Source organism: Psammomys obesus, unplaced genomic scaffold (genome assembly GCF_907164565.1).
Source record: "Psammomys obesus unplaced genomic scaffold, mPsaObe1.curated_primary_1811, whole genome shotgun sequence".
NCBI classification, from domain to species: Eukaryota; Metazoa; Chordata; class Mammalia; order Rodentia; family Muridae; genus Psammomys; species Psammomys obesus.
This window is the reverse complement of record NW_026585643.1, coordinates 631,007-656,379: the sequence shown is the minus strand read 5'-3', so window position 1 is coordinate 656,379 and position 25,373 is coordinate 631,007. Positions and strand designations below refer to the sequence as shown.

At 49.5% G+C, this 25,373-nt stretch overlaps 3 protein-coding genes across 11 annotated transcripts in view; 1 reads left to right on the top strand and 2 right to left on the bottom strand.

Annotated features, from left to right (window-relative positions):
* The window catches only part of Mmp14 (matrix metallopeptidase 14), a 10,328-nt gene extending 3,874 nt beyond the window's left edge, over positions 1-6,454 (bottom strand). Inside the window, exons 1-5 of the mRNA XM_055615675.1 lie at positions 6,070-6,454; positions 2,315-2,463; positions 1,947-2,069; positions 1,287-1,594; positions 474-639 (exon numbers count right to left, since the gene is read on the bottom strand). Of these exons, the coding sequence (XP_055471650.1) occupies positions 474-639; positions 1,287-1,594; positions 1,947-2,069; positions 2,315-2,463; positions 6,070-6,177 (854 nt within the window). The 5' untranslated portion in view covers positions 6,178-6,454. The remainder of the gene's footprint in view (positions 1-473; positions 640-1,286; positions 1,595-1,946; positions 2,070-2,314; positions 2,464-6,069) is intronic.
* Positions 6,455-8,519: 2,065 nt separating this feature from the next.
* Mrpl52 (mitochondrial ribosomal protein L52) lies at positions 8,520-11,323 on the bottom strand. 4 transcript variants are annotated; one of them, XM_055615643.1, is made up of 5 exons: positions 11,152-11,224; positions 11,009-11,069; positions 10,864-10,931; positions 9,502-9,566; positions 8,520-8,689 (listed from the first exon to the last, which is right to left on the bottom strand). In XM_055615643.1, exons 1-5 carry the CDS (start codon positions 11,177-11,179, stop codon positions 8,543-8,545), a joined length of 369 nt encoding a protein of 122 aa, XP_055471618.1. In that variant the 5' UTR covers positions 11,180-11,224; the 3' UTR covers positions 8,520-8,542. The 4 variants fall into 4 exon arrangements, with proteins under 4 accessions (XP_055471618.1, XP_055471625.1, XP_055471633.1 ...); XM_055615650.1 differs by having other exon boundaries at positions 11,009-11,066; positions 11,152-11,220; XM_055615658.1 differs by having other exon boundaries at positions 8,586-8,689; positions 9,495-9,566; positions 11,009-11,066; positions 11,152-11,222.
* Positions 11,324-18,619: 7,296 nt separating this feature from the next.
* Slc7a7 (solute carrier family 7 member 7) overlaps positions 18,620-25,373 on the top strand; it is a 52,228-nt gene continuing 45,474 nt past the window's right edge. Inside the window, exons 1-4 of one of the 6 annotated variants that reach the window (XM_055615572.1) lie at positions 18,622-19,132; positions 19,627-19,778; positions 22,270-22,390; positions 22,739-22,841. Coding sequence is in view for 3 of the 6 variants with exons in the window: in XM_055615555.1 (XP_055471530.1) it covers positions 19,751-19,778 (28 nt within the window). In the remaining 3 variants the exon portion in view is untranslated. Of the gene's footprint in view, positions 19,133-19,183; positions 19,779-22,269; positions 22,391-22,428; positions 22,842-25,373 lie in introns of those variants that run through there. The other 5 variants (XM_055615588.1, XM_055615555.1, XM_055615547.1 and 2 more) reach the window with 5 other exon arrangements.

The window sequence follows — 25,373 nt, the reverse complement described above, 5'->3', positions numbered from 1 at the left end:
ACATACACATACACCATAATAAGAACAAATATTTTAAAAAAAGAACCAGTGCAAACAGGTTGTGGAGATGGATGAAGTAGTGTGCTTGTGTGTTCAGCAGACACGCTCAAAGGTGAAAGCTGAGGGCACAGAGATGTGGCTCCCTGACTAGGAGCACCTGCAGTTCCTACATAGGACCCAGGTTTGGTTTTCAGCGCAACAGTTTCGGGAGACTCCACAGGCACCAGGCATGTGCGTGGTGCATATACATATGGAAAGGCAATGCTCTTACACATGCAAAATAATAAAAAATGCTTTTTGAAAGTGGGCGCTAATAGAGGCAGTGAGAAGCGGTGTGTGTGTGTGTGTGTGTGTGTGTGTGTGTGTGTGTATGTGTGTGTGTATAGACTTCACAGCATGATGGAGGGAAAACAGACCGGAGACCGAGACGGGACAAGGACAGAGCCAGAGGAGAGGGTGTGGGGACGGAGAACTCGCCATAAAGCTGCTGAATGCCACGGCGGTCGTCATCAGGCAGCACGAAGTTCTCGGTGTCCATCCACTGGTAGAAGGGGGCCATGATGGCGGAGGGATCGTTGGAGTGCTCCAGGCCCAGGGCATGGCCCAGCTCATGCACAGCCACCAGGAAGATGTCATTCCCTGGGGACGGAGATGGGGAGCGCCTGGGTCCCTTCTTAGGCTCCCTGCTTCCCCACCAGATAAGCCTGCTGGTCATGTTTTCCTAACGTGATCAGGTCTTGAGGGTCAGTTTCCTGTTTGGAAACTCCAAAGGCAGTCACTACTCTCCCTCTGGGTGAAGTGGGGTGCCCGGGGCAGGATCTTAAGCCCAAGAAAACCTACACCGTGGAGCTCAGTTTCTCCCAGAAGCTAGGCATCATGTTTGCCTGGAAAAGTGAGTGAGAAGGAAGCATTTAGGTCTATGATTGGCAAGTCAGTCCGGTAGTGACTGCAGGCCGAATATACCCATATAAGTAGCTTAAAATACATGTCCGGCTTTCTGCTAGGTTTGTATGGCTACTCCTGAGCTGCTGCTGCGTTTTTTTTTTTGTTATTGTTTGTTTTGAGATAGAATCTTGTTATATAGTTTAGGCAGGCCTCAGATGCATAACCCTCCTGCCTCATCACTTAGATTTGTTTGTGAATTTTACCGATTTATGAGACAGGGTCTCATTATGTAACCCTGGCTGGCCACTACACCCGGCCAGCTTAGATTTTGGAGGGAGGACCCTTCTATACACAAGTGCCTGCCGAGTATACAGGGGAGGACCCAGGGTCCCCTTACTCACCATTTAGGTCCTCATTTTGGACAGTCCAGGGCTCAGCGGAATCAAAGTGGGTATCCCCTCCAATATTGGGGCCTGGGAAATAAGCATGAGCCAGGAAGCCTCCTTCACCGTCAAAGGGCGTGCTGTCGCCGTGGAAACCCTCAGCAAACAAGATCATGATGTCGGCCTGCTTCTCGTGGCCTTCCCGGATGTAGGCGTAGGGCACTTCACGGAAGCGCAGTGGCGTGGCACTCTCCCATACTCGGAAGGCCTTCCTAATGGCCTCGAAGGTGGCGTACTCCCCTACCTTGGGAGTGTAGTTCTGGATGCTATATCCAGGGGATAGAGGAGGGAAGCGTTAGGATAAAGGAAGCGCAATCCCCTGTACTCTACCTCTGACTGAACTGCCCAGCCACCTTGCCGGACCTGTTTCCCCTGCCATTCCATGTATGCTGTCTCAGCCCCCGAGAACTAACGGCTTAAGGGAATCTTCAGGCTTGGTTGAGGCGTTGGCACTACAGTGCGCCGCCATATGGAGGCACTTTCTCGGTAAGATTAGAGCTATTTTCCTTCCCACTCCCTAGGAACGGGGAGTAGTGCAGGCCAGCTCTGACTCGACATAATTCAACTAATAAGGAAGGGTACTGTATGGGAGAAAAATCGCTAGGCTGTTGGACTCACCAGAAAGTGATCTCATTATGTTGCCATTTGAGGCCCTGAATGGCATAACGCTTCCTCCGAACATTGGTCTTGATCTCAGTCCCAAACTTATCCGGAACACCACAGCGAGGGCGCCTCATGGCCCTGGGTGGAAACAACAGGGTCAGTATAGCATATTAAAAAAAAAAAATCTTCAAGGGGAGCTGTAGTTGACCAGGGTCTTGGCTTCTGGCCCCAGGTCAGTGTTGGGTGAAGTTTTGTTTGTATCAGTGTAGGGAAAGGCCAGATAAGGAGGTGAATGGGAGAGGGTCGGGACACTGGTGTTGGAGGCAGGTTCAAGGGGCTGCATTTCTGGTATTCAGTGTGATCAGTGGATGCCAGGAACTTACCTCATGGTGTCCGCGTCAGCCTTGCCTGTCACTTGTAAACCATAGAACTTTTGCATGGCGGCAATGGCAGCTGAGAGTGACTGGGGTGAGCGCTGTGTATGGGTTCGAAGGTCCCCGGGAGGTAGGTAGCCATACTGCTGCAGCCAAGCCTGCAGGGAGAGTAGGGGTGTGGCTTAGAGAACCTCCACTTGGTCCAGGGAGCCCACCTGCCTCTCCACAAGGTCTGGCAGAGATGTCCTTGGATTAGTGAGAAATATTATGGGCTCCCAGTCTGGCAGGAATCCTCAGGCTAACTGCTGAGCTGAACTCTAGCCTAGACCCTAGTATGGCTTGTCCACAGAGGTGCCAGGGAGCCATTGCTTCTGACCCTCTGTATCGCTCTTGAAAATGACATCACTGGACGATGGCTGAGAGAGCTTTTGTGATGTTTTTGCTTTGTCAGTTCATGCATGTGGAGGCCAGAGGTCAATCTGGTGTGTCCTAGGGAGCTGTGGCTCACCTAGCAGGGCCAGGCTGGATGGCCAGCAGGCCTCAGGAATCTGCCTCTCCAGTACCAGCTGTGTGTCACCACATCTGGTTTTCTTTTCCCTTAACATGGGTGCTAGGGTTCAAATTCAGGTCCTCATTCTTGCAAAGCAAGCATTTCACCACGCCCTAGAAGGTCTTAGAACTGGCATTCTCTCCAGCTCTTTTCTCTTCTGTGCACATCCCATTTGAAAATGGGTTATGCCCAAGAGATGGAGAATGGTAGAGTCAGGGTGGGGGAGTTCCTGGAACAGAAGTGCCACACTTCCAGAACCCTCACGGCAGAAATAAGGAGGGCAGAAAAGGAGTCAGGGATAAAGCTGGATGCGACTAGGGAAGCTGGGCTCTCGGAAGGTGGTAGCTAATCGCTGATGACCCTAAATAATTACTCTGTGACCTAGGAATCTAGGCTTGAAAGGCCAAGCAAGCCATGTTATGTATAGACTATGAGGATGCTTGGCTTCTTTTACAGGAGACATGACCCTGCCAGCTCTGGTCCTATTCCAGTTTTACCCTTTGGAAGAAGCCCCAGATGGGGCTTTAAGTTGCCTAGAAAGGGCATTTAGAGGGGAAAGGGTTAAAAGGTGCCTTGGGGACTGCATCTCCTACCCACCCATGGTCATTATCACCCACATGATGCTTCCCCTTCAGGCCTAGGCACCAGTGGTAGAATGCTCTTGTGTAGGGTCTGGGGGTGATTCAGGAGCAGCTGACTTAGGACCTGAGCCCAACAGGGCAGGAATTGCAACATAGTTCCAAGAAGCGATCCCCTCAAAGCTGACACGAGTTAGGGTGTGAGCTGTAAACAACCCAGCCGTTCTCTCCTCAGCCAATAAGCCTGGCCAAACGACCCTAGCATCACCTGTATCTCAAAGGCCTCCTCAAGGGCACAGGAGTTTAACCTCTTGTATGTCAGAGGGCCCAGCAGGGTGTGAAAGTCCAGAGTTGTTCCCGAGCATCTGAGGGCTTGTCCTGACCTGTGCTGGCTGATGGCACAGTCAGTGCCCTCCAGAGGCCTGCTGTGGCCTGTGCCAACTATGCAGGAAACTCCCTCTGCTCCTAGTCTCACCTGTAGGCTCTGACCTCTGCTGGGATAACAGCTGCTTCAGGGCTTTGGGGAGTGGCCTGATCCCCACCCCCACTCAGAAGGAGGTCCTCAACCCATAGCCAAACTGAGGGAATGCTCCTAGAACAGGATGGCTAAGGGAGCTGGTGGGAGCATCATCTTTAGGAGCCCTGGATAAATCCCTTTCCTATGAGCTTGTCAAGATGTAGGCAGGCCTAAATAAGCACACTCAGAATCCTTGCCCTGTACCCTGTGGGGGAAAATGGATGCTTTGTCAGGAAAAGGACTCCCCGGAAAGAGTATCACAAAGTCAGGCAAGAAAAGTGTCCCCATCATTTTCTTCCTCCCCAGACTGGGCAAGTTTCTCTCTCCATCTCACAGAGCCAGGAGAGAACCACAGACCATGAGACTGGAACCACAGGAGAGGACTCTGGTGTCTGCGGCTGAGTGGGGGAAGGGCGAAGCACCAGACACACGGACAGGGAGGAGAGGGCTGTCTTGGAGCTCCTGTGTGTGGAGGCCTGGCAAGCAGCACCTAGCTGCCTCAGGCCTGGGCTGCCTCTTCTCCCCCTTCCGCTTGGCCTGAAGAAGGCGCAACTGTTTTGGGTGGCACGTACCAGCTAGCTGGCACTGTCTTGATCAAGAAGTGCAGGGTATTCCCTATGAGAAAGTCAAGGAACACCTCCCACTTTAGGAGGCTGAGACGGTTGGGGCTCTCCAGCTCTACACCAAGCCTTGGATCCTGGCCTCTGGGTCTGCCCCGCCCTCCCTCAGCTTCCCACCCTACTGTGTTCCAGAAGCAAATGGTGGTTCTGGCTCTGGGACGACCATGACCCACTTAGAGCAGAGCCAGGGCTGCTGCCCCTCCCCTAGGGGACCTAGTGGAGGCTGGGGAGGGGAAAAAGAAGTTGGCAGTGGGCAGTTTTCCAGAGGCTCCTTTTGTTAGGCCCTTTCTCTTTAGGGCTAAGATAGGAGCTTCAGGCCTGGGAAAAGCGCCTCCTCCTCTCTGACAATTGGGTTTGGTTTCCAGCCTCAGGGAGGATTTTACTCCTTCTAGTTCCCATGCGGCCCCACTCCACTGAGGCCACGCTAGTCCCGTCAGCCCCAGGTCTCTTCAGGGACACAGGAGGCATGTGCCCAGGAAAGGTTCGTTCGGAGGGTGCTATCCGGCTTGGGCCTGGGACTAGAGCAGAGGGAGTCAATCCAGACTATATTCTGCATTTTGGGCCCTTCCCAGCCCTTCCCTACCACACCCAGGTCCTCACCAGGATGAGTGGGTTGGGATGGCCCAAAATAAGAAGCTGATTAAATCCGTCTCCCACCTTCACCCCAAAATAAGAGAGGAAGGGAAAACTTCCTCGGACTACTCCCACGCAGCTTCCTTCAGGACCAGGGTGGGCTAGGGTCAACGAAGAGTTGGGGATGGGGGTGGGGACGCCCAAGTTAGTCTGGACGCTTGAGGGCGACCCAGGCCCACCCTCAACTCACTCGCCTAGCGACTCCCCCTAGTCTCTCTGCAATTAACGCAGAAAAAACAATTAATAACAAAAAGAGCCCCGAAGGCGCCGGCAGGGGCGAGGACGCGGGAGGCGGTGGCCAGACTGAGCCCCCGCTGCTCACAAGAAGAGCTTTGTGTGCGCGGAAGTTTGGCCCGCCACGATCCTCGACGCCAGGGCCCGGGGGGCCCGCAGCGAGGGCGATCCAGGGGGAGGCGAGTACCGCTCGGCCGCCCCCGACGCCCCACTTGGGACAGATGCGCCCGCGCAGGGCCGCGGGCACCTGAGTGCTGCCAAACCGAAGGAACAACTGGCGAGTGACACCGGCCCGGACGGTGCGGGGTTGGAGCGGAGTCCAGTGTTTGGGGGGCTCCCGCCTACTGCCTCGGTGCGCGCAGAGCTCGGGAGAGCCAGGCCCGGGCCCCGCTGCAAAGTTCTTCCAGGGAAGGAAGGAATGAGAAAGAGTCGGTGGCGGCGGAGGGGGTTTGTTGGAGGCAGGCAGAAGTTGGATCGGCTTGCGAGTTTGCAGATGAGGAGGTAAAAGAAAGGCTGGAGCAGCAGAGCCCCCCAAGAGCCCTGCTCTCGGCGGGGACTGTTCCCTTAGAGACCCCCCGGGCTCGCCTACCCGGTGGGCGCAACTCCGGGAAGGGCCGGAGGAGCTCACTTACTTCGGGGCTGAAGTTGCTGCCTTGGGCCCAGCCGAGGGAGGCGAGCGCCGTGCCGAGCGTGAGCAGGGGGAGCAGGAGGCTGCGGGAGGGTCGAGGGGCGGGAGACATGGTCCGCGGCGTCGGGGCGCCGGGCGGTGCGGGCTCCGCGGCGGGGCCCACGCCCTGGGGTCGCGCCGCCGCTCTCTCGGGGGCGCCTTTGTCTTCTGAAGGAACGGAATTTGGATTCCTAGAGCGCAGTCGGCTTGGAGGTGAGGGGATTGCTCCTGAAAGTGCCTGTTTGCTCTTCCCTTTTCCGTTTTTTGATCTTTCTTCTGCTTAGTCGGCGAACTGGCTTGGAAGCCCTCTCTGCTCCCTCCTTTGGTCCCTCCCTTCTCCCACAGCCTCTCCTCCGCCCCCGCCCCAATGCCCTCCTTTCCTGGTGGGGACGTGGTTGTTTCAGCCTGAATCCAATTACAGCCAAGCGCAGGAGAGAGGGAAAAAAAAAAAAAAAAGTTGTCTTTCTGTGGTGCAGGCTGCCATCTGCAGGGGTTGAGGCCACAGCCGACAACTAACTAGGAGCCTGGGTGTCCCAGGGGACGGGATGCGGAAGACTTTCTCTTCCTAAGCATTTTTTGGGTGGCCTGATTCCCGTAGTATTCAGCATGTCTCACTTCACAGTGATAAGTATTGGGAGCCCCGGTGGTCAGGGATGGTGGTGACATGAGAGAAAACTTTTCCATGCCGATGAGGAAGGCTGGGAGAAGGGGCACTTGACAAGGCTGCCCCTTGTTAAATGTGTGTGCTGAGACCTGACAAACTCCTTCTCTGGCCCCACACTTAGACGGTAACAAAAGACTTTGCCTAACATCGAACACAGTTACTTTGAATTTGGGGGCCCACCTCTTTATTAATAGCTTTTCCAATCTGGCTGTTCCATTGAGTGTGAACTGCCTGGACAGGAAAAGGGTTCAAAGTCACAGAATTAGGCAAAGCCAGAGAGAAGTTTGATGAAAATTGTTGGAAGAGATTGGGAGTTAGGATTTTGGAGTTCGGTTCAGTCTTTACGCTGGAGACAGTTCCTTAGAGTACAGCTTCCGTGATGGCTGGGCTGGGAGAACAAAAGGAGAGAGGTATGCAGGGAAGGGGGAGGACAGGCTGGAGCTGGCAGTAAGGAAGGGAGATAGATAAGAGGTTGAGAACTAGATCTGGAAAACCACCAGGCAGTGGGGCAGAGGCAGGAAAAGTGTGGGAGACAGAAAACTCGACCATCAGCGAAATGCAAGATCCAGGAATTGCTTCTGGTCAGCGAGAGGAAGGTCGTGGGGAGAGGAAGGGAGGGAAAGCAAGCAAGGGAAGCTGTAGGGGAGGGGGATAGAAATCAGGTCAGGTAGGAAGCTCCAGGGATCCTGTACTACGAGGTTTGCGGTAGAAAGATACAGGACCAGCCTTCAGTACTGGGACAGGAACAAAGGTCCTTGCCTTTAGAGTCCAGGGGAGGGCTCATGATCAATAAAACGAATGGTTGCTAGGTTGTGAGCAGTGTCCACCTGACAGGAGGGTATGAGAGCCACAGCGTCATCGTGAGGGGGTGGGGAGGTACAGAACCCTCTCCAACCAACCTCTGACTCCTTCAGTAGAAGACCAAATACCCAAATTTAATTCTTCCTATGCCAGTCTTCCTGTGTGGGTGTCTTCTGGACCATGTATCTGGACACTAGTTGCTTGTTAAGAAAGGGCCTTCTGCCAGGTGTGGTAGCACATGGTTTTAAACCTAGACAGAGGCAGGAGGATCTTTTTGAGTTCTAGACAGCTTCTTGGTCTACCTGGCCAGTTTTAGGTCAGTCAGAGCTACAGTGAGACCTTATCTCAAAAAAAGGACCTCAAATGGAAAGCCCTTTTCATCAAAACATTTATTAAGGGGCTGGAGAGATGGCTCAGAGGTTAAGAGCACTGGCTGCTCTTCCAGAGGTCCTGAGTTCAATTCCCAGCAACCATGTGCTGGCTCACAACCATCTATAATGAGATCTGGTGCCCTCTTCTGTTCATGCAGGCAGAACATTATATACATAATACATAAATCTTAAAACAACAAAAAAAATTATTGGCTTGAATGCCAACTGTACACAACTGAACTGTGTGGGTGCTGCTACTCTTTTCTTCTTTCAGAGAGCAGCTGTTGCTCTTAGCTGGGTCAGCCCTATGGCCAGAGCAAGGCTGGTACCGTGGTGGCATGCTTAGCTTTTGCAAGGCTCTGGGTTTGTTCACCAGCACCAGGGGTAAAAACCTCAGAGCAAGATCTGGCTGAACTGGAATGGAGTGAGTAAGGGCACTGGACTGAGCCTAGCAGGCAATGATTTCAAGCTCCTCCAGGTGCCTGAGGGGGTAGTGGGAAACACACAGTGGGAAAAATGGCTCCATTTTGCCTGGGATAAAGCATTCAGGTGCAAGAAAAGAAAGCCAGAGAGAGCCTGGAAAGCTGGACAGGAGCTGCTTTTTATTTATTTGGAAGTGGGCTTTTCAGCAAAGTCCCTTTAGGTTTAAGAGGATTTTTCTGCTTCCTTTCTTCCTCCAGTTTCTGCTGCCTGAGCTTCCATGCCTGTAATCCAGCATCCATTTCCTGTGTCAGCAGTACAACTCTTCTCTGAAACAGACAGGAAAAGGATAACTACCATCTGGTGTTCAAGCATATGTAGCATTGAGCAGATATCCTTTCTCCCCAAAGCCAGAGGTTTTCAGCTGGACACTGATGCTGCCTATGGGCATCAGGCCAGGCTTTGCATGAAGGGAGGAAACAACTCGAGGAAGAATGTCTGCTCGTGGTTTTTGCAATGAGCACCTCACTCCAGTCTTCCCTTCTATTAAAACATTGGGCTTGGGCCAGGTAGGGTGGTGTATCCTTTGATCCTAGCACTAGAGGCAAAGGCAGGGCCACCTCTTGTGAGCTTGAGAGCCAGCCTGGTCTATATTCCTTGCTTGCATGCATGCATGCATGCATGCATGCATGCATGCATGAATGAATGAAGCTGTGTGTCAGGACTGGAGAAACAGCTGCTGGTGGTGTGCTTGTCCAGGAGGCAGAAAGCCCGGGGTTTTATCCGAAGCACTGCCAAGCAGTAGCTCAGGTGTAATGCAGTTTAAAACAAATTCTAATTTATGGGGCTGGAGAGATGGCTCAGTGGTTAAAAGTACTGTCTGCTCTTTCATGAGACACGGTTCAACTCCTAACAGACATATGACAGCTCATAATCATGTGTAATTCCAGTTCCCGGGGATCTGACACCCTCCTGTGACCTCTACAGGTGCCAGGCACACATATGAACATATATTCATACAGGCAAAACACATACAAATAAAATAAAAGTCAATCTTAAAGAAAACAAAGATATAGGATGATTTAAAGTTTCCTCCTCTGATTATATAAACACAGCCCTTGCTGGAGTTCCCGCCACTCACTGCAAGCTTTTCCCTTTGAGCTTTTCTTCGAAGCTGGCCTTTCATTGGGGGAGCAGGGCGGCCATCTACAGACAGAAGAAAAAAGAGAAGTGTTAAATGTGGTCTGGGCATCTTGTCCAAACACTATGATGTGACAGGAATTACAGAAGTGTCTGTCTCTAGCTCCCTTCTTCCAATTCACACTACAGCTGGAGTTGGAGCTAGCATGTGGGAGGTCCTAGGTTCAGGACCCAGTACTGCTCTTCAAAAATAATACTGAAGAGGAAACCAGTTCACAACTGCTCTAGCTTAATTTTTCTAATACATCTAGCATCTTCAATGGTGAGGTACAACAGAATCATGAAAATGAGTTCCCAAGCATGTTCCTATTATTTCATTATTAGCATGGAATTAGGGTCATCTGCAATGGTAAATTCACTGTTTTAATCTTCTTTGCTAAACTTCATCTCATTGTATAATAAAATGCAGTGTTTTTTTTTTGTTTTTTTTTGTTTTTTTTTTTTTTTATTTCTCACTTTTGATTTTTGAGCCAAGGTCTTACTATGTAGCCAAGGCTCTTAATGTTCCTGCTTCTGTCTGCTGAGTGCTGACTGCAGGCCAGAGTCATTATTTTTTAAATTTTGTTTTTAAAGTTTTATTTTTATGTGAATAGGTATTTTGCTTGCACATCTTGTCTGTGCACCATGTGGGTGCCTGGTGCAGGTGGAAGTGAGAAGATAGCATCGGATCCCCCTAAAATGAAAGTTACAGGCTGCTGTGAGGCATCATGTGGGTGTTGGGATTTGAACCTAAGTCCTCTGGAAGAGCAGTCAGTGTATCTGAGGCATCTCTCCTGCCCATAAATATATATATTTTTCCCTTTAGAAAAGACTTCTCTATATTGAGGCTGCCATCTTTAGTCCTGTAGGGGTCTTCGGTGTTCCTTTCAGCATCTTCCCCAAGAATTCCTCGCGTATTTGGAATCAAATTCTCAAAATACACTCAGCACACATCTCCTTCTGAGAAGATGAAAGTCACATACCCTTGTATCTTTCATGTACAGGCTATGATCCCATACAGCTTGCCTTCCTTGGCCAATTTACTATTTACTAATTTATACACAGCGCCTCACTGTACTTCAGGACAATCTGGGACTCCCTTCATAGCACATCCACGCACTGACCTCACAGCGATCCCTCTACCTCAACTCTCCAAGGCTAGGGTTTCAGGTGTGAGCTTACCACACCTGGTTCTGCAGTCAAGACAAAATTAGAGCTCCTGTCCTCGAACTCTCTCCTAAGTAAAAGGTTTAGTATTTCCCCTGACACGCCTCCAATCCCTGCCTCTCGGAGGAAAAAGAAAAAACCTGACATCAAGGCTCACCCGCGAAAGACCAGTCAGGAAGCTCCGTGAGCGGCCCATAGCCGGAAGGGTTGGCAGCCAGCCCCTGCCTGGGTGGGGGGAAAACACAGTGGGGTGAGGGCTCGGCGGGCTTCCAGGTCCCGCCGCGCCCCCGCCCGGCACTCACTGAAGTCTCCACTGGCCGCCGGCCCGAGCCGCCACACTGCAGTGCAACCTCCGGACACCTACTGGAAAGGCAGGGAGTTAGACGGCAGGTCGCCCCCGCGTCCTCCAACACCGCCCGGGACCCCTGACCCCACAGTCACTCACTGGACAGCCAGGTCCCTAAAGCAGCCATGCCATAGCACACGGGCCGGAAGTGGGCGTGGCCCCAGCGGCCGCGCACGACGCTGCCGGGAAAACCGGAAGCCGACATCTTGAATGTGGTTTTCAGCCGCCGGCCCCGCCATCTTGGGTCATTGTACGGAAGTGAGGGCCAGCTGGAGGAACTGTCCCGCGCCTGCATCTTGCGTCCTCCGGCGTGGATTAAGTCGTCTGCAGCTGTTTCCAACGCCACCTTTCGTGGGCGACCTCCAGGCGTTAGAAATTGAGGGTGACTCGGAACGGACCTCATCGTGCAGCCTAATGCAGCATTTTAACGTTCGTTTTCTGATCATGGCACGGTCATGTGTAGAACGGATCAGAAAAATCTGTTTCTTATTCAACAGAACCGAAGAATAACGAGTTAGGGTTAGGAGATTAGCTAAAAACAGTTCAGTTGAGTTTAGAGAAGACAATGGTCACAGACGTGACTAATACTAAAGCCGAATTCTGGGAAGGGAAGTCTACGTTATTTGCAAGAATATTTATGGAACTATGAGGCAGAAGACACTTTTTTTTTTTTTTTTAAGGAAGTTGTGCTGGTGCTAAAAGTCATTTTGTCTCACCATGTAACTATGGCTGCCTTGGAACTCAGTGTGTAGACCAGGCTGGCTTTGAACTCGTAGTGATACACCTGCCTCTTCCTCGTGAATGCTAGGATATAAGGCGGCTCTGATTCCGTTTTATTATGTCTGCCTGCATGCCAGAAGAGGGCACCGGATCTCATTATAGACGGTTATGAGCCACCATGTGGTTGCTGGGAATGGAACTCAGGACCTTTGGAAGAGCAGCTAGTGTTCTTAACCTTGGAGCCATCTCTCCATCCCTTTTGATTCCAGTTTTTAAAGAGTGTCCACCACACATTCTTACAAGTTAAGTATACTTGGAATGGTTCAAAATCAAATTTGTTGAATATAAACATTATGCTACAATGGAAAATTACACACCTAAAGTCAGTTAGTCAAAAACCAGGCACACCAAGGTCTGGTTATGGTGCCTATGGTGGAGTAATTGACCTAGCATATTCAGACTTCGGGTTCATTTCTCCAGCATACACAAAAATAACATGCAGCATGATGGAATTTTATGTTTAGAATTCAGGTCTATTCCCAACATATCTCATTATATATATTTAAGCGTTCCCAAATCAGAAGCATTTTTGTACTAAGAGGCCAGGAGTTGGTTACATTCCCTGGTGGACAGACTGATATGGTCATGACTAGATAATAAAGGTGATGAACTTTGATTTAAGATGGCTGACTTCTTCCTCCCCTCCTAGCCTGAGACAAAATTCTGGCAGTTTAAAACAAGAGCCTGTGGACTTTTTTCCTGCCAGCAGGCCTCCTGCTGATAGACTGGCTCTAAGAAATTCAAGGCTGGATCAGTACATGTTACAAAACAGTTGTGGTCCAATCATCCATCCTATTTTTCTTTAAACTGACCAACCCTAAATTAGGGGAGGAAAACTTGAGCGACTTACAAACCTCAGCCTTGGAGAAGAGACTGGATTTTTGTTTTTCTGAGCACCCCTACTCTGTTTTGCAAAGGGTCTTTTCCCTCTGTGTGTCTGGGGCCCAATAAAAGCTTTTCTTCAACTGCTGATTCTGTTTGCACTGTTTGCTGTGTTTGAGATTTCTCCGTTGCTCCCTGTCACATTTGAGGTTTTTCTGCCATTAAATTCTTTAACTGGTAGTGGAAACAAAACTGATCGAGACCTCACAATGGTGACAATACCAAGCTTTTCAAAAAAAGGATACTCATCCTACAAAGCTAGATCTGCCTGATTCCCACCACCCCTTTGAGATGGGGGTCTTGCTATGCAGCTCTGGATGACCCAGTACCTGCTAGGTAGCCCTGGCTGCCCTCCATCCTTCCGCATCAGCCCTCAGAGTACTGGAGTTACAGGTTTGTACCTCCATGCCTGGCCTTATTTATTCTTTCTTTCTTTCTTTTTTTTAATACTTATTTCTGCCTTTGAAGACTCATTTTTCCGTTCTCTTCCCTTCCCTTCCTCCTCCCTAACCGCTCCCATTCTCATTTTGAGGCAGGGTCTTGCTCTATAACCAAGGAAGGTCTGGAATTCTTAAACTGTTTTCCTGAAAATATTTCAAGGGTGATCATGTAAGTCAAAGTCCTTTATGGCAGAAATGTGCTCATTACTGGGTTGCTGGGCTAGACACAAACACAGGCTAACGAGGACAAGAAAGGGGCTGCAATAGGGATGTAAATGAATAAATAAATAAAATATAAGAATAAACAAACACACACACACACACAAAAGGACAAGGAGAACACGAGAGTGGTGTAACGGTTGTCAAGATGGGGAAGTCTTTACCTTGGAGGTGTTTCTGGGTTGTTCTTTGAAAGAAGGGAAAGGTGGATCCTGGTTTAAGAATGTGCAGGATGGCGCTGAACTAAAAAGATGGAACGAGAACAAAAGAAACTTAACTAGGTGCCCCAGACTGCACACCCCTCCAAGCAAAACAAAACATAACAAGAGAGAGCAGGGTGTGGCCACAAAGTGTGCACTTGTGAAGTGGGAGGAGGGTGCATAGAAGGCCAGCCAGTGGTACCTCCAACCGAGTCTGAAAAATTAAAATAGGACTACAAAGTTTAAGAGAAATAAGGCACAGACAGAGAGTACTACTACTTCTACTTTATTTTGGCCTGACCCTCCTCCTGAGTGCTGAGATTATATGTGAGAGCCAACATACCTGACTATCCTTTATTATATATTTTCATTTGAGACAGAGCCCCTTAAGTTGCTCAAACTGGGCTTTAACTCTGTCTCAAAGTGGCCTGCCTCAGTCTCCCAAATAACTAGAATGAGAGGTGTGGCTTCAGTTTACATTCATTCTTTTTTTTTTTTTTTTTTTCTTTTTCTTTTATAGTCCAGGGTCTTGAACATGATAGGTATGATCTTTACCCCTTAGCACCATCACTCTTTTATTTTTTTAAAGATTTATGTATATGGGTGTTTTTACCTATATGCATGTCCGTGTACCATGTATATGCCTTGTGTCCATGGGAGCCAGAAGAAGGCATGGGATCCCTTGGACTGGAATTACAGATCATTGAGAGACATCATGTGGGTGCTAGGAATCAAACCAGCTTCTTCTAGAGAAGCAGCCAGTGCTCTAAACCATTGAGTCATTGCTCCAGCCTCCTCCACAACCTTACTTTTCAAAAACATTTCTACAGCTCTTGCAAAGGACCTGAGTTTGAGTCTCAGAACCCTTATCTGGCACCTCAGAATCATCTTGCTCCAGGAGATCTGACCCATCTACCCATCTAGCCTGTGAGGGCACCTGCACTCAAGTGTGTGTGTGTGTGTGTGTGTGTGTGTGTGTGTGTGTGTGTATACACACATAAACACTTAAAAATAACACAAATAAAATAAAAATCTTTAAAACCACTTCTTCACAAATAATTTCATATGTTTTTCTTATTGAACCTACAAAGGAAATAAGAAGGCTTTGGAGTAGTCATTGTCTTTCTTGACGTTTTCAAGGCTCAGGCGATTGAAGAAAATGTGACTGTTGGTGTTGTAGCTCAGTGCTAGACTGTGCACTTACCATGTGTGAGGTCCTGGTTTGATTAGTATCAGAACAGTGATCGAGTGATCGAGTGAGAGTGTTTTCTAATTTGTGTTGCTAAGTCTTCGGCCTCAAGACAGCACTGGAACCCCAAAGTTTTCAGCTGAGGGAGCAGTTATGCTCCAAAAGCTTGAAGAATAGCATAAGAATCCATATTCTACAGTAACAAGCCAGATAATAGCCCTTTGGTACATAAGGGAATTGGACTAGCAACTCTTGCATCTCTTAGAGTATCTTGCACAAACACCATCAGCTGGCAAAATCATTCAAAGTGATGGAAATACCTTTTGAGGAATAATAATATGGACAATAAAACATGCAAAGATAGGCATGTTGTGGTAGCACTAGCTTTTAGTCTCAGCTCTTGGGAGACAGAGGCAGCAGATCTCTGAAGTTGATGCCAGCCTGGTCTACAGAGTGAATTCTGGGCCAGTCCGGGATACACAGTCAAACAAAACAAAACAACCATAAAATCCAGGTGTAGTCATCCAATAGATCAAGAGCTGGAGGATTTGGGGGGCAGGATAGGAACTACAAGATCAAGGAAGAGAAAGAGAGGCAGTCCAGCTTTTGACATGGTTAGTTTGATATAGCAGAGGTACAAACCATGGGTTGTAAATAGACTGCAGCTGAGCCGTGGTGGCGTACACACCTTTAATCCCAGCACTCAGAGTCAGAGGCAGATCTCTGAGTTTGAGGCCAGCCTAGTCTACAAAGTGAGTTCCAGGACAGCCAAGGTTACACAGAAAAACCTTGTCTTGAAAAAAACTATAAGTAAAACAGACTGCTGACATCGCCATCATTCTTTTAAAACATGTCTATTTATTTTTATGACTGTGTGCTTCTGAGTGTATGTATGTATGTGCACTATTCCTGGGCAGGAGCCCTTGGAGGTCCGAAGAGGGCATCAGATCCCCTGGAACGGGAGTTACAGCTGGTTGTGAGCTGCCATGTGAATTCTGGGAAGTGAACCTGGGCCTTCTGCAAGAGCAGTGCATACTCTTGACTGCTGAGCTGTCTCTCTAGCCCACCAACTTTTGAACTCTATGGAACGGTTGAGCACAGCACTCTTCAATGACTTATTGAGCCTTGTCAACCACAGGAAAGTGGTTTTGTCACACTGGATGTCTTCTGTACTTCATCTGAGAACAGGGGAATCAAGAGCTGTGAAAATTGAGTTTGAGATCCTGTTTCCTGTCCTAGACTTCTTTGTCTTTCAAGGACATTAGGCCCCAGATTTAGCTTTAGCATTCTGTTATGCATTCATTCCCCCACCCCTGGCTAATGTTATCCAAACACCATTACTTTTGCTCAAGAGCATTGCTCTGAGAAATTAGATGCCTTTCGCTACTTTTTTAAAAATTCATAATCAGAAATTTGACTTTGCCATCCAATTAGCCTTGGAAGAGAATATGAAAACCAAAGGACTGTAGTGAGAACACAGAGCAATAGGCTACTGTGAGCAGATGGGCTGGAGGGTGACCTGAGGAACGTCTGCTGGTTCAGAGCTGTTCGCAGGGGCGGTGGTGAGCTTTGTGCTGATCTTGCTGTCCTGCTCTGAAAGCACTCCCTGAGGGCACCTGAGGGCATCCCCACGGCACTCACACCTTCTTCCCAAGGATTGTGATCTCGCCATACAGCCATTCAGGAGCTCAGGAAGTGCGGATAAAAACCTAGGAAGCAATTGCGTTTGGTTCAGCGTTCTTGATGGACTAGATACCAGAACATGCTTGTTGACATTATGGCACATGAACTTACAACCTTGACTCATGAATCCTGACTAGTTCTTCGAGAAGAGGCTTTGTAACTGAGTTCTTTCCCTCTGATGCTTGCAGAACGAAAGCTCGCATCAATGGCAATATGGAGGATCACGGTGGTAGGGTTGAGGGGATGAGGGTAAGGGTAAGCTATTTCTCTAGATCCCCCACTTTTGAGATGGGCTCTTATGTAGAGCAGGTTGGCCTTGAACTCACAGAGATCCTCTTGCCCTTGCCTCCAGAGTGCTTGGATCACATGCCAATGCCATTGTACTTACTTATACTTACATTAAATTCTGGGGACTTATTTCTCTTCTTTTCCAGAGCTATAAAATTTCTGCTAAATCGGTAGTAGGCCCACTGAATGACCCAGCTTCAAGATAAGTTAGTTATGACCTTGAGGCTACATTCTTTCCTGGCCTAGCCATTGGAACATCCGTTTTTATTAAGTTTAAAATCAGCTTATTTTTATTTTATATGTGTGTGCATATGCCTGAGTGTATGTATGTGTATCATCTACATGCCTGAGTCCTTGGACATCAGAAGAGTGCATTGGATCCCCTGGAACTGGAGTTATAGGTGGTTTGTGAGCCAGCATGTGGGTGCTGGGAAATGAACCCCAGTCCTCAGCAAGAGCAATAGGCTGAGCCAGCCCCAACTGTGATGTCTCCTAATAATGTGCCTTTTCATGGGGTTGTTCTCAGAGGCGGGTAGATATCTGTAAATAGGCAGTGTTGGCTTTTTAAAAAAATGCCAAAAATGGGGCATGGAGGGCCACACCTTTGATCCCTGCAGCCAGGAAACAGGGCAAGTAGATCATTGTTACTTTGAGGTCAGCTTGGTCTACATAGTGAGTTCTAGGCCAATGAGGACTTACAAAGTGAGACCCCACCCCTTATCCCAAAAAAACAAGGGTGGATTATGCAAGAAATGTGATTTATAATCCTCTATTTAGCAGTAAGCCACACAAAACATTCCTACATTCTTTCGTAGTCTATTTATTGATCCAGGGGCTTACAAAGTAGTTCGGGCTGGTCTCCAGAATCCTCCTGCCTCAGCCTCACAAGTACTGGGATTACAGGCCTCCCTCATCTACCCTGCTCCAGGTTCTTTAAAAAATAAAATTATGGGGACCAGTTGTTAGGCTTTTGGAACAAAACCTGCTTCTGGGTTGCCTAGCAACTTATGATGTCATCATGTGTCGCTGGCCAGGTGGCCACACCTAGAAGGCGTGATTACCTTGCCCCTTAAAGGGACAACCGGACACGTGGTCTCCCTCTGGCTCCTGGCCTCTTTTTCTATCAGCCCTTCCCCCTTTCTCCCCATCATGTCCTGCTCTCCCTTCTCTCCCTCTCTTCATATCCACCTAATAAACCTCTTTCATAGGCGATCTGTTGTGAGCCTCATCATTCATTAATTGGTCCCAACACCAGTGAGATGGTTTAGGAGGTAAAAGCGCTCGCTGAGAAAACCTGACAGACCTGAGTTCAGTCCCCTGAGCCTACTGAAAGTTTCTGATCTCCACACTCAACGTGGTAAGCGTGCACTTGCATTTACACAAAAACAGCAGAAACAGCACACACACATACACGCAAGCTGTATCTATGGTCTTTCAAAACCCCCCTTTTTTTTTTTTTCCTCGTTCTTATTTCTTGAGAATGGAGGGCTTTCAACACGCTATGTAGCCAGAAGGATGACTCTGACCTTCGGATGCTCGTGTCTTCACCTCCTGAGTGCTGGGATTAGAAGCGCGTGCCAGCTGTAGATGTCTGTCTGGTGAAAGGTGCCCAGGGAAAGGTCAGCCTTCGAGGCTCCCTTGAGGCCGCTATATTTGGTTAAGTGCTGCCTCCTGGTGACTACTCGGGACACCGTGGCCTCTTTCTTTAATTTAGGACCTAGAAGCTGATGCAACAGTGCCCCCGAGGGGGCGGGGAGTCTGAACACAGGCAGGCAGAGATAAAGTCCGGGAGACCCCGCCCCCTGGCTGCAAGCAGGCCCCGCCCCTGTCCCCCGCGCCCCCGGGGCTTCCCGGCCAAGGTTCCTCCCGAGCTTTAGCCAGCTCCTCGGTTGGAGGCAGGGACTGTCTAAGATTGGGGTTTTTGGTCAGACCACTGTCTGACAGCTCAGGCTAGATTGGGAGGGAGGGAAGAGGAAGCTGAGTGTGCCCGGGGCAGAGAACACGTCTCTAAGGGTATCCGCGGGCGTTTTCATTCCCTGGGGACTCCTAGTGCAGGCGCAGGGCCGGGCTGAGGGACGGCTTGCAAGGCCTCTGCTTCCTTCGCTCTCATTCACCACAATTCCTTATTCCAGAGCCTCTTAGATAAACGGGAAAGGACTGCGGGCAGGCTGGGGGGAGGGGGGGCGTGGTCCTGGTCTCCACCCCACCTCTCCTCCGGCAGAGCCGCGGTTGGCTCCTGCCCATTCCAGGACATCGAGGGCGATTGTGTCTAGGTCTGGTCTCGAGCGGCCTAGATTTTAGCGCTGCTGACCAAGAAGAAGACCCAACCAAAGGGAGGTGCCGGCGGGGCCCCCAGTGAAAGGAGAGTGTTTGGGAGGGAGCGTGGGAGAGAGGCAAAGGTGAGCCGGCTGGGTGGAGGGGGATGGGCCACTTCTCGATGGAGTCCCCAGGAAAGAGTGTTTTAGTGTTTCCACTAGCTAGACAAAATTCCAATATCATTGCTGGTGTACCTGCATGCTGAGTGGTGTGTGTGTGTGTGTCTGTGTGTGTCTGTGTGTGTGTGTGTGTTGGGGTGCTTGTGCCTTTGCACACCTGAGTCAGGATGCAGGGTCTGTGCACTCGATCACTGTGTATCCCCTTGAGACAATGAATCTCACCCAATCTGGAGCTAGGCCGGCAGCCCGCAAGACTCAGCAATCTGTCTCCACCCTTTTTTTGAGGGTGAACTCAGGTCCTGCCTGCCTGGGCTACCATTGATTTTATCTACTTAGCTAATCTCACTCAGGGAACCATCTCTCCAGTCCTTCCCTCCTCCACCCTCCTTTCCTTTTCCCTTTATTTTCTCTTTCTGGAAACAGGTCATTTATTTATTTATTTTTTGTTTTGTTTGTAGTCTAGGCTAGCCTGAGACTCTATGTATTGAGGCTGGCCTTGAACTCCAGATCCTCCTGGCTCCACATGAACTACCATGCCTAGCCCTGAAATTCTTGTACTTCCACCCACACCAGCCATTGGAGATGGAGCCCAGGGTCTTGTGCTTGCTAGGTAAGTGCTGTGCCACCAAGCCCTAAAAGTTCATTTCAAACTGTTTTAGGCTTGTCTGTGAAAAAGAAAACCACACTCTTTCCCTTAAACTTGTTAACATGGAAAAGATTAAGTATGTTCCAATTTTCCTTGCTCTAAGTGACCTAGAGGAGTGACACGAGGTGGCCTGAAGGGCTAATTCGAAGACTCTCCCCCCACCCCAGGAGCCCAGCCTTCTGGGCTGTTGGAGGGAAACAGTATTGTTCATTTTCTGACTCATTTATCCAGCAAACATCCACTGGCGGATTGTGTGAGGTTCCCCCACTGCCTCCTCAGGGTACAACAGTGCAAACAGCTTTTATGATGCTTATCTTCTGTCGGCTGAGGTAATGGCCAGCAAATAAAACCAGGAATGAAAGATGTCCCGGAGAAGAATGCTCCCAGCAGGGAGAGCACTCAGACAGACAGTGCGAAAGCTCTGTGGTGGGAGTGAGGTTGTTTGTGGTCCCAGCAGAGAGGCCGTTCTTCGTTCTTCCGTGAGGGAAAGCAGGCACAGCTCTGTCTCTCTTCCCATGAACATCCCTCGCTGACAACCCAGACTCATCCCCAGAGTGAGATTAAAGGGCAGGTCAGCCGGGAAGCAGCCTGGATCAAAAGGCCATCACATTTTCCTTGGAATAGTTCTGACTTGGTGCCAGTGAATTCCGATTATCTCTGCCTTTTGGTAACATGTAACTTGGCTCCCATCCGGTGATGCAGTCCGGATTCTCTTTAACATTTATTTCCTTACTTTTATGTGTGTATACGTGTTGTGTGGGAGCACTGCAGTCAAATGCAGGTGCCTGTAGAGGCCAGAAGAGGGTGTCAGATTGCCCTGGCGTGAAAGGCGGTTAGGAACAGCAGCAGTGCGTGCCACCCCTGTAGTCCCCGTCAGAGCTCCTGAGTCCTTACCTGGACCTTGCCTGGAGTAATTTGCAGAAAGCAGGTGCAAGCTGCAGGGTGTGGGCTGGAAGCCAGCAAACTGATGGCCGCCTGAAGGCCACAGTCGCACTTGGCTGGTGCAAAAGCTCCTTGTGCTGTGAAGCGCCACTCCCCTGGACAGAGATTTATACTGTCAGCATTTTCAGTGGTTTAATATGACTACCGGGAAGTACCTTCTGAAGATGACATCTCTAATTCTGACTATAAAGAGACTCATATCATTTTTAAACATTCCTTCTTAGTGTGTGTACGTGTGTGTGCATGTGTGTGTGTACAGGTGTTCACACGCCATAGTGCATGTGTGGAGGCCAGAGGACAGCTTCGCTTTTTTTTTTTTTTTCTGAGACAAGATCTTTCTATGTATTCCCTGTCTGTTCTGTCCTGCAACTCACTCTGTAAACCAGTCTGGGTCCAAACTCCCAGGAACTCCCAGAAGTCTGCCTGCCTCTGCTTCCAGAGTGGTGGCACCGAAGGGGTAAAGCCCTGGCCAGAGGACAACCTCCCCTGCCCCCGTGGGTTCCCGGGCTTAGATCAGCTGGCCAGGTTTTGAAGGCAAGCACTTCTACCTGCAGAAACATCCCAGCCTCTCCTGCTTTTAGTCCAGGGTCACAGATATTTAAATAACAGTGGTTTGAAAGGCTGCCAACTTAGGAATGTGCCCTGGGTGGCACCGGCCTGCTTGGTTTTTACATAGCAACTCAGATTCTGTCACGAGTGCTTAATTATGCCAGAGGATTTTAACTGAGACGCCACAAAGGGCGGCAAGGTATTGATAAAAGCCAATGCCAGAATGATTTTTGAATGCTGCTTTAATCACACAAATCACACAAATATCTAACAGTTGCCTAGCTCATTATACATCTTATGGGGAATGCAATCTGGCCACAGGTACGGGCTCGGACACTTTGCCTCTAGCTTCGGCTGTCTTCTAGGTCATGGAACTTCTCAGTTCCAGCCCGACCTCAGATGCATCTTCTGATGACTTGATAGGCCTTGGAGCTTCTCTGCTCTGGCCAGGCCTCAGATGCAAAGGAAGCTGCGGTTTCTTGGGAACCGCCTTCCATGGCTGGTCTGATAAGGTGGTCCTTTCAAAACTGGTTTGTTAAGGTGGTCTGTGCTTTTCAAGCAGCTGTTCGGGAATTGGCTGGTTAGTAGCGGTCTTTCGGCATACTCACCAAAGAGTCTGGCCTGCCGCACCCAAGTGGGCTCAGGCTCCAGTTTTTATACATTTTTCAGGGCATAGCTTTAACTTATCATTCTTTCACAGGCACGCACACAACTGCCTTAAGAGTGTTCTTAATTACTATTACTATGAATATCTTCTTATCTATCTTTGACAGCTCTGCTGCCTTACAAGCTCTCAATGTCTTAGGGGCGTTGCCTAGTCACTGTCACCAAAAATGTCTCTCAACTTTGCTCCTGACAGCTCTGCTGTCTTGCAGGCTCATTACAGACTCGTTGTTGACAACTACTCAGCCAAACAGAGAGCTGAGCCTGTGACATCTGGGCACATACTTGTCTGTACCCACAGGTGGCCTTCAGTGGTATGCATTGGCTTCCTTGGTTTGTTTGAGGGGCTGAAATGGCACAAACTCTTGAGGCAGGACCGCCCATCTCACAGGCCTAGTGGTGAGCACACGCCATCCAATTCGGTAAGCACAGCCTGGAGGTAGGGTGGGAGCTTTGAGGAGCATGAGGGAGAGGCAGAGGGGATCAGGAGGCACTTCAGATCGCGCAGGATACACTTAAATACTCAGCAAGCTGAGGCAACCAGGAAGACCCAAGGCTGAGGTGAGGAGGAGGAGCCGGAGAGAGCCGATCCGGGGTGCCGCCGGGGTGCCGGGCGCTGGCAGGCTGCGAGGTCTTCCCGGTCTGACCAGGCAGTCTCAGCTCCAGCCCGCCCGTCCTCTGGCCCCTCCCCACCGCCGGCTAGAGTCGCACATGTGTTTTCCTGTTTTCCATTTCGGTCCTAGTCACCCTCTGCCTTTTCTGCTCGTCAGAGTCAACAGCTGCTGAAGTCACACCCCTGATTCTCTTAACTGCCACCCCTCACCCCAGTGTGCTGATAACTCCCCCTTCACTTGCCCAAAGGTCTCCAGACAGGTAAGAGGCGGGGAAGCAGGGAAAGTGCTTGTGTGGGGCAGCACAGGAGGAGGATGGAGTGCCTGAAAATTTGATCAAGGAGAGACGAAAAACCATATTTTTTTGGCCCCTAGCCCTGGCTGTATCTAGGTAGAACCTTCGCTCCCATGACTTGAGCTTTTAGTTAATGGAAGCCCTGGTCAGAGCAGTAAACAGTTTCTTTTTTTAAATTCACTTTTTTTTTTTTTTTTTTTTTTTTTTAAAGGGACGGTCTTAGCTATAGTGGAATATAGAAAAACAAATGGAGCACTGGAGAGGGAGGGGCTGGGCAGCTCTGGTGAGGTGATGAGGGATCCAACTACACCAATTTGTGTCTGTTTTGTTTCTGTCGTTAAGGGAGGCAACACAGACCAGCTAAAGGGCAGAAGAGAAGTCCTGGGGTCTCTTGGGGAGAGAGCGTGTCCTCACAGTAGCTCACTGCGCGTGGCTGGGGAGTCAAGACTCAATCATGTGCAGGCTCCTGGAGGGAGGGAGGGCATTTCAGTGTTGCGGTCAGAAGCATGGTAGTTCCACGCTGGTAGGCTGCGCTGTCAGGCACTCCATGCCTGGGGCCCTGCTGCCTGCTCCCTGGAAACCCTGGCTTGGAACCTACCGTAGGCTGAAGGATGAGCGTATTTTTCTAGAATAGCCAAAGATGAGCACACCAAAAGGAAGGAAAAGACGACCAGGGCTATGGCGGCCTCTGCGCAGCCTTCAGGAGCGCCCAGGGGATGCTGCTTTCCCAGGCTCTCTGAACCGTGGACGCGGTACACTGAGAGCCAGGGTCTCGGGGAGAAATGTGAGCTGCCAGAGGTGGTGCCCTCTTGCCTTTGGTGCTAGGCAGTGGTTGAGAAAAGAGGGGACGTCTCCATGAATGGCAGCCTCTTGTGCCTGGTTGGAGAGAAAGAGCTGGCTAGCAAGGCTGGGGAAAAGATTCCATTTGTAGCACTTCCTGATGAGACCACTAGGGCATGCTGTTTGCTGGGGTGTGGATTCCATCCTGGCTCAATTCCTTGAAAAAAAAAAAAATGCCAGCCGTGAATTCAACCTTTTGCCCCCCCCCCCCCCCACTTTCTTTTCTCCTTTCTTCTTTTCTGGGATTCACGTTTGAATTTGTACTCCAGTGTTGCCAGTGCTTTTGATCCTCAAAGGGCATGTGTCCTGGTGTGTGTTTCTGTGTCTTTCGTAGTAGGCACCCCAGAAGTGACATCATTCTGGGTAGACCTCTCATCCTCACCAAAACGAGAAAGTGGGCAGCAGCCTGAAGGCAGTGGTGTGCCTTCACCTCTGCTGGTCCCTGAAGACCGCAGAGGCTTGCCTGCTTGCTTGCTTGCTTATTTATTTATTTATCTATCTATCTATCTATCTATCTATCTATCTATCTATTTATCCAAGACAGGGTTTCTCTGAGTAGCCCTGGCTGTCCTGGACTCGTTTTGTAGAACAGGCTGGCCTTGAACTCACAGTGATCCACCTGCCTCTGCCTCCCTGAGTGCTGGGATCACAGGTGTGCACCCGCACCCGGCTATCTGCAGAGGCCTTCTTTCCAATCTAATCTTAGTCCCCTCCAGGTAACTCATTAAAGAGCCACCTGGAGTGGTTTCCTGTCTACAGGGAAGGTCAGGCGACCAGCGACCAGCAGGAGCAGAGGGCTGGAAGCCGAGGAGACAGCATAGCTCTGTGGTCTTTGTTGCCAGCCTCTCCTCTCCTCTGGCACCCTGCAGAGTATGTGGTACCTGCCTAATGGGGCTGCATACAGTCGTGGTGAGAAAACGCACTGAACTGCAGAGCAGCATGTCTGGCCTGCACATGAACTCAAGTGATGCTAACAATCCTACGTTTCAGGAGATAGCTGGGAGGAAAGGACAGTGTCTTGGAGTTCAGATGTATGCAGAGCTGTCTTGTGAGAAACGTGATCTTTAATTTTTTTAAATTGTTTTTATGTGTGTGTGTTTTGCCTGCATGTGTCTGGGTACCATGTATGTACTATGGAGTCCCGAGGGCCTGAATGGGAAGGTTGGTGGGGAGATTAACTGACCCCAGGATATTTTCGTAGAATAACCAAAGAGGGGGGAAAAGGTAGAAGGTAGAAGAAGAAGGGTTAGACAGCTAACCCTTGGGTCTCAGAACAGCTAGACTGTAAAAAAGGGCTCAGGATACCAGATTTAAAGTAGATTATAATAATAAAATAAACTGTGATTTTCAAATTGTGGAACTTTTCTGTTTATTCTGTGCCTTATTTCCACACTTGTGTGTGTGCTAAGTAAGCACTCTACTATTGAGCTATGCTCTAGCTTTCCGTGTGTGTGTACATATATAATTATTATTTTTAATATTTTGAGATAGTGTTTCTCTGCATAGCCCTGGCTGCCCTAGAACTCACTATGTAGAGCAGGCTGGCCAGGAGCTCAGAGATCTGCCTGCCTCTGCCTCCTAAGTGCTGGGATTAAAGTTATGTTATGTTATGTTATATTATATTATATTATATTATATTATATTATATTATATTATATT

What these genes read in the sequence shown, in the direction of transcription:
- Mrpl52 (XM_055615643.1), bottom strand. Translation starts at nt 11,179, where the DNA reads ATGGCTGCTTTAGGGACCTGGCTGTCCA. An exon ending in GGCGGCCAGTGGAGACTTCA is followed by an intron (nt 10,932 to 11,008) that starts GTGAGTGCCGGG and finishes CCCCCCACCCAG; the next exon opens with GCAGGGGCTGGCTGCCAACC. An exon ending in CTCAAAGGGAAAAGCTTGCA is followed by an intron (nt 8,690 to 9,501) that starts GTGAGTGGCGGG and finishes TGTCTGTTTCAG; the next exon opens with AGAAGAGTTGTACTGCTGAC.